General features: G+C 43.1%; 1 protein-coding gene across 2 annotated transcripts in view; it reads left to right on the forward strand.

Annotated features, from left to right (window-relative positions):
- HEY1 (hes related family bHLH transcription factor with YRPW motif 1) overlaps positions 1–3,980 on the forward strand; it is a 38,899-nt gene extending 34,919 nt beyond the window's left edge. Inside the window, exon 5 of one of the 2 annotated variants that reach the window (XM_084849247.1) lies at positions 658–3,839. In XM_084849247.1, the coding sequence (XP_084705373.1) occupies positions 658–1,241 (584 nt within the window). In that variant the 3' untranslated portion in view covers positions 1,242–3,839. Of the gene's footprint in view, positions 1–657 lie in introns of both variants that reach the window. The other variant, XM_084849246.1, reaches the window with a different exon arrangement.
- Positions 3,981–8,107: the final 4,127 nt, after the last annotated feature.

Raw genomic sequence — 8,107 nt, forward strand, 5'->3', positions numbered from 1 at the left:
TGATAAGCTCCTTCCAACCCTACTATTCTATGATTGTATGACTTGGTACAAGGCAGCCTCATTATTAACTAACATATTTTACTGTTATGTAGCATTTGTCTCTTATGAATGCAATACCTGTGAGGAAAATGCAAATGGTAGAAGCGTTTCCCCTCCCCCTTGCTAGTTTTGGGTATACTTTCATATTATCAGCACAATCACAATGCAGAGTTGAGTGTGCTTATTAGTTGATCTCAGTACAGGGCAGCCAATCAATACTTGTATTGCTCCCGGGTAAAACGTCTCCAAAATGAACATGAAGCAGCATGTCTGTGTGCTTTCCTCTGACCCATTCATTCAGTGGGGTCTGCACAGCAAAAATGTTCCTGCAGTTTGTGTCCATTTGGCAGTGTTCTGATTTTTAGGTATGTTTAGGGGAACTTATGGTTGCCTGACTGAGATAGATCGGGGTGGGCAACTTGTGGCCATCCATGTGTTTTGTCCTCCAACTCCCATCAGCCCTAGCCACTGTAGCTAATGGTGAGGGCTGATGGGAGTTGTAGGTTAAAACATCTGGAGAGCCACGAGTTGCCCACCCCTGAGATAGATGTTCAAGAAGGAATGAATGGAAACGGGTTCCCGTTCTTAAGGTATCGCTGTTTTGTTCCTTTCTCCTAGGCTATTTTGATGCCCACGCTCTTGCTATGGACTACCGGAGTCTCGGTTTTCGAGAGTGTTTGGCTGAAGTAGCCCGCTACCTTAGCATTATCGAGGGTCTGGACACTTCTGATCCTCTTCGTGTCCGCCTTGTGTCTCACCTGAATAATTATGCCTCTCAGCGGGAAGCAGCGAGTAACTCGCACTCAGGGCTTGGACAGATTCCCTGGGGCAGTGCCTTTGGACATCACCCCCACATCTCCCATCCATTGCTACTGCCTCAGAATGGGCATGTGACTACAAATGGCACAGCATCTTCCACAGAAGGCCACCACCAGAGCAGAAGTGCAGCTTCTCATGCTGAGTCGTCTTCACTCAGAGCGCCCCCTAATGGCAGCATTGGACCAGTGCTTCCCGTGGTCACTTCTGCTTCTAAACTCTCTCCTCCCTTGCTGTCTTCCATGGCCTCCCTGTCTGCATTTCCCTTTTCTTTTGGTTCATTCCATCTGTTGTCCCCTAATGCTCTCAGTCCATCTACACCAGCACAGTCAGCCAGCCTTGGCAAACCCTACAGACCATGGGGGACTGAGATTGGTGCTTTTTAAGAACTAACAGGGTGGACGAGTGAGTGTGCGTGTATAAATATCCAGCTGAGCTGGGGTGTTTTCAACTTCAGTTTTGAACTCTTTTAACAGTTTGTTGTAAAAGTTAGAGTTTTAACAGAGTTTGTACAAAAAAAGGATGTTTCTGTTCTCCCCCTCCCTATGATTTGTATTAGCAGATTGAAATAAACAAAGCCACAGTTGCCAGAAGTTTATCCAAATCTTTAAGATTTTTTTTTTCCATAGAATTAGGCTAACTATTTTGTTACGTTAGTGATATCTCTCGAAAGATCCCATTTGTCTGAGTACACTGGATCCTTTTTTTTTAAGGAGTAGAAATTCTGTCTTTTTATGCAACAGAGCCTTAACTAACATTTTGTTCTGATTTTGTTTTGCTATGATACCGAGATGTTATTCAAGGGGAAAATCCTTTGTAAACTATGTTCTGACATCTGTATTTCTGAGCAAAAGCGTTGACAAATCAGATAAACCTGCTTTATCCAATAATAAGAAGAAAACAACCTTTATGTGTCTAGTGCAGTGGTTCAATCTGCCTTGCAGGTTTGTCATAGTTCCCAATAGATATTTATCCCCATTATAGAACTCCAGCTCTGTTTCTTGTGCCAAATCATATTGTTTTTCTCCCATGGGAGCATGCTTCTGCAAGAGTGACAAAAAGGTAACGTACTGATGTCTGACTCTTAGCAGCTTTTTATCCTAACACTTTTGACATATAGGGTTGGATAACAATGCAGTCTTATATGTCTACTCAGATGTAAGCCCTGTTGAGTTCAGTGATATTTAAATGGGTACAGGATTGCAGCCTAAGTTTGCCGAACTTGATTTGCATTGATTTCAGTGTTCCATTCATTTCAATGGAAACTAAGTTCAACTAAGGGTGCAATCCTATGTGGGTTTAGACAGAGAAAAGGCCTACAACTCTTGTTTTAGGCCTTTTCTCTGCCTAAACATGCATAGGATTGCATCCTTCGTCTCTGTCTCTCAAAAACCAGCATAACTCACACCAAAGCTGGAATGTTAAAAACATTTCATCATAAAAATATTAAGGCAATGGGTTGGATCTACTATCACCTGCCATTGCTGCATTACATAGAACCTAACTTTTGTCCTGAATCTCATTTAATTAGGGGATACATCTAAAATTTAAGTTACTTTGAGTAGCTTTAGCACACTTCAACCCAGTGAAGATTGGTTGGATCCAACCAGAGTTAGTTGTGCTTGATCCCACTGAAATTGATGGGGACTTAAGTTAATCAAGATGAGGCAGTTCTGGTTCCTTTTATCTGTTCCTTCATTAGTCCATGTGTCTGACCTTCCTCACTGGCAGGACTTGGAAATGGTCTTGCTCATTCCTGTGGTGGGGAGGTGGTTGGATGGACATGGGCGCAGAATGGGCAGAAGCCCAGCTACTTTATCTATGCTTTATCTGTGTGTTTGAAGATAAACATACATTCTCTGGGTTGCAATTTGGCAACCATACTCTTAGATATAACCGTAGAAAGCTGAAAGGGTGTGCTCACATTGGGTTCCAGCTGATTTTGAGAGGTGCGGACAGGGGTGAGGGAAAAATAGATTCCATCGGCAGTGTTCGTTGTCCTGCCGAAAGGACACAATTGGATACAATCTGTTGTGACTACAGAGCATGGCCATTAACACAGATTCTGATAGTACCTGTGAAAACTTGAGTGGTTTCACAGGGCTGGCCCAAGACATTTTAACGGAGCAGGAAATAGTGTGCCCCTCCCCCACAAATGTCAAGGTGCACAGTACCCAAGATGAGCCAAGTTATTTTGGTGCCTGACAGAGAATCACATAAGTACTTCTTCCCTGCCAAAAAAAATACAATATTAATGAATTAAATTACTGCTCTTTCATAACACTCAAAATTAGCTGCCTGAGGCACCTGCTTCACTCTCTCTAATGGTAGGGCTGGCCCTGATGCCCCATGGGTCCCAAATCTTTTCCAATCAACAATTAAAAGTGGAACAGGAAAATATAATTCTGCATTTAAAAGTACAACCAAAATGAATATTTAAATGTACTATTCTTTGCCTAAATCTGCATAATTTATCCCTTCTGCATAATTTTTCCCTCACATAATTGTAGTTTTTACATTACAGAATTTGGTATTTTGTAGTGCTGTATTCCAGCATAAAGCAGGTGAACGTCAGCTATATACATCAACAAAATTTATTACTGTAATGCATATACAAATCATGCAGGAAAGTATTCACTAATTTGGGGGCGTAGGATTGAAACAAAAAACATTGAGGGTAGTGTGAAGGGAATCCCTCAGTTTGGATAGTGCTCTTGTATATATTTTGAGCTGGTTTCATAACAATCTACTCTGAACAAGTCTCTTCTTTAAATGGATACTCTAAAGAGGGTTCCACCAGATTGGACTTGAACATTTTTATATTTGTATTGTGCCTAATAAAAATAAGAACAAAGCTGAATGGCAGGTTTCTCTAGCTAGACGAGAGGAAGTTATATGTAGTTTTGAACAGGTTGTGGTGTAGCTACCAACTTTTTGTGCTGCCTTAAATGTAATGTTATTCAGTAAATAATATGTCTTATTCCATTTTACTGTGTTGTTTTTGAATTCAGCCCCATGAAGCCATGTTCTAAGACATTGTTCACAAAGTCAGCATTAAGAATCCCTTTTAAAAAATCATCTGATTTTTCATTATACAATAGAAAAAGAGCACTTTTCATGCAATCAGTTAACATGTTTGTGTTTTGTATGAGAATGAGGTTTGTGAGACTTCACTGGGCTTGATACCAGTTCAGGGTGCATAGGGTTGCCCAATAAGAATGACATGGTTGGTAGATGATGGGCATGCACTGAGCTTCTTCAAGCAGAGTGGTAATCCATCCAGCTTTGCTTACTTGTCTGCTTTGGGCTGGGTAGGGCAGGAGTGTTGAACCTTAGATTGAACCTGTGGCCCATCTGCCCCATCTGCGGTTCCAATATAGACCTCTGGGGTTCTCCAGATGGCAATACCTGTTTCCCCTGACCATCTATAGTTAGGTGGTTTCCCAGCTTTTATTCAGTTCTGGCCCACCTCAGCCCCATTCTAAGACATTGACTTGCCTCTCCTAAGGCTTAGTTTCCGGCAGTAAGAGTTTTAAGCTAAAATATGCTGGTATTTGGGCGAAGGGGCTTGTGTAACTCAGTGAAGCCATAAGCTATGCCATGCAGGGCCACCCAAGACAGACAGGTCATGGTGGAGAGTTCTGACAAAATGTGGTCCACTGGAGAAGGAAATGGCAACCCACTCCAGTATTCTTGCCAAGAAAACCCCATGGAATGTATCACAAGGCTAAAAGATACGATGCTGGAAGATGAGCCCCTCAGGTCGGAAGGTGTCCAATATACTACCGGGGAAGAGCAGAGGGTATTTCCAAGTAGCGCCAGAAAGAGTGAAGCGGCTGGACCAAAGCCAAAAAGACACTCAGCTGTGGATGTGTCTGGTGGTGAAAAGAAAGTCTGATACTGTTAAAGAACAATATTGTTTAGGAACCTGGAATGTAAGATCAATGAATCAAGGTAAGCTGGAGGTGGTCAAACATGAGATAGCAAGATTGAACATCAACGTCTTGGGAATCAGCAAACTAAAATGGACAAGCATGGGCGAATTTAATTCAGGTGACCATTATATCTACTACTGTGGGCAAGAATCCCTTAGAAGAAATGGAGTAGCACTCATAGTCAACAAAAGGGTGGGAAAAGCAGTACTGGGATACAATCTCAAAAACGATAGAATGATGTCAGTACGAATCCAAGACAAACCATTCAACATCACAGTAATTCAAGTCTATGCCCCAACCACTGATGCCGAAGAAGCTGAGGTTGATCGGTTCTATGAAGACCTACAACACCTTCTAGAACTAACACCAAAAAAAGATGTCCTCTTCATCATAGGGGATTGGAATGCTAAAGTAGGAAGTCAAGAAATCACCAGGATAACAGGCAAGCACGGCGTTGGTGTACAAAATGAAGCAGGACAAAGGCTAATAGAGTTTTGTCAAGAGAACACGCTGATCATAGCAAACACTTTTTTCCAACAGCACAAGGGGCGACTCTACACATGGACATCACCAGATGGTCAATATCGAAATCAGATTGATTATGTCCTTTGCAGCCAAAGATGGAGAAGCTCTATACAGTAATTAAAACAAGACCTGGAGCTGACTATGGCTCAGATCATGAGCTTCTTATTGCAAAATTTCGGCTTAAATTGAAGAACGTAGGGAAAACCACTAAACCATTCAGGTATGACCTAAATCATATCCCTTATGAATATAAAGTAGAGGTGATGAATAGATTTAAGTGATTACACCTGATAGACAGAGTGCCTGAGGAACTACGGACGGAGCTCTGTAACATTGTTCAGGCGGCAGCAACTCAATCCATCCCAAAGAAAAAGAAATGCAAGAAAGCAAAGTGGCTGTCTGATGAGGCTTTACAAGTAGCCGAGGAAAGAAGGGAAGTGAAAAGCAAGGGAGAAAGGGGAAGATCTATCCAACTGAATGCAGAGTTCCAGAGAATAGCAAGGAGAGACAAGAAGCCTTCTTAAATGAACAATGCAAAGAAATGGAAGAAAACAATAGAATGGGAAAGACTAGAGATCTCTTCAAGAAAATCGGAGATCTCAAGGGAATGTTTTGTGCAAAGACGGGCATGATAAAGGACAAAGAAGGCAGGGACCTAACAGAAGCAGATAACATGAAGAAGAGGTGGCAAGAATACACAGAAGAACTATACAGGAAAGATCTGAATGTCCCTGATAGCCATGATAGTGTGGTCACTGAACTTGAGCCGGACATCGTAGAGAGTGAAGTCAAGTGGGCCTTAGAAAGCATTACTAACAACAAAGCTAGCGGAGATGACAGTATTCCAGCTGAGCTATTTAAGATCCTAAAAGATGATGCTGTTAAAGTGCTGCACTCAATATGCCAACAAATTTGGAACACTCAGCACTGGCCACAAGACTGGAAAAGATCAGTTTACATTCCAATTCCAAAGAAGGGCAATGCCAAAGAGTGTTCAAACTACCATACAATTGCACTCATTTCACATGCCAGCAAGGTGATGCTCAAAATCCTACAAGCTAGGCTTTACCAGTATGTGAACCGAGAACTACCAGAAGTACAAGCTGGGTTTCGAAGAAGCAGAGGAACTAGAGATCAAATCGCCAACATTTGCTGGATCATGGAGAAAGCAAGAGAATTCCAGAAAAAACGCTAAAGCCTTTGATTGTGTGGATCACAACAAACTGTGGCAAATTCTGAAAGAGATGGGAGTACCAGACCACCTTACCTGTCTCCTGAGAAACCTGTACGAGGGTCAAGAAGCAACAGTAAGAACCGGACATGGAACAACCGATTGGTTCCAAATTGGGAAAGGAGTATGACAAGGCTGCATACTGTCGCCCCGCTTATTTAACTTATATGCAGAGTACATCATGAGAAACGCCGGGTTGGATGAATCACAGGTCAGAATTAAGATTGCCGGGAGAATTATCAACAACCTCAGATACGCAGATGATACCACCCTAATGGCAGAAAGCGAAGAGGATCTAAAGAGCCTCTTGTTGAGGGTGAAGGTGGAGAGTGCAAAAGCTGGTTTGAAACTCAACATTAAAAAAACGAAGATCATGGCATCTGGCCCCATCACTTCCTGGCATATAGAATGGAAAGAAATGGAAGCAGTGGCAGATTTTACTTTCTTGGGCTCCAAGATCACCGCAGATGGTGACTGTAGCCATGAAATTAAAAGACGCTTGCTCCTTGGGAGGAAAGCTATGGCAAACCTAGACAGCATAGTAAGAAGAAGAGACATCACCTTGCCGACAAAGGTTCATTTAATCAAAGCTATGGTTTTCCCAGTAGCAACGTATGGTTGTGAGAGCTGGACTCTAAGGAAGGCTGAGCACCGAAGAATTGATGCTTTCGAACTGTGGTGCTGGAGAAGACTCTTACGAGTCCCCTGGGCTGCAAGGAGGTCAAATCAGTCAATCCTAAAGGAAATCAACCCTGAGTGCTCATTGGAAGGACAGATCCTGAAGCTGAAGCTCAAATATTTTGGCCACCTAATGCGAAGAGAAAACTCCCTGGAAAAGACCCTGATGCTGGGAAAGATTGAAGGCAAAAGGAGAAGGGGACAACATAGGATGAGATGGCTAGATAGCATCACCGATGCAATGAATATGGACTTGAGCACGCTCCGGGAGAGTGCGCAGGACAGGAAGGCCTGGCGTGCTATGGTCTATGGGGTCACAAAGAGTCGGACACAACTGAATGACTGAACAACAAATTTGAGGTTGGGGTGGTATTTTAGGCCCAGCCCTATTGAATTTGGCCCTTGGGATGAAATAGGTTCAACACCTCAGGTATAGTGGGACTGTGGGTGCAATCCTATGGGGCTGGCTGTCAGCCTCCAGGCTTATGCCTTGCAAGAGGAAAAAAGGCGGGATATAAATGCAACAACAACAACAATAATAATAATAATTATGGCCAGCCAATGCAGAGTGTGGGAGGAGCAGCAGAGGCCATCTTCACTTCCATGCTCCCCCTGCTCTGCATTTTAGCTAGACAGGTGTTTTTGCCCATCTTGCTGAGGCCTCAGGGAGGGGGAGTATCCCCAGTCCCCTCCCCTCCCTGCCCACAGGAAGGTCCCTGTGACATTCCTGCTCCAGGTTATTCTCCTTCCATTTCCCACCTGTTGAAACTGAAAAAAACAACCCCAGGACGTTTGCCTCAGCTTTGGCCAGTTGTCCTCACTGAATCTCAAAGCTTCAGCCCTTTTACTCTGTGTCAAGGAGACACCTAATAGGTTAACTGGT

The sequence above is a fragment of the Heloderma suspectum genome, chromosome 4 (assembly GCF_057233095.1).
Source record: "Heloderma suspectum isolate Gila_16-S chromosome 4, 16-S_ref, whole genome shotgun sequence".
In the NCBI taxonomy this organism is placed as follows: Eukaryota; Metazoa; Chordata; class Lepidosauria; order Squamata; family Helodermatidae; genus Heloderma; species Heloderma suspectum.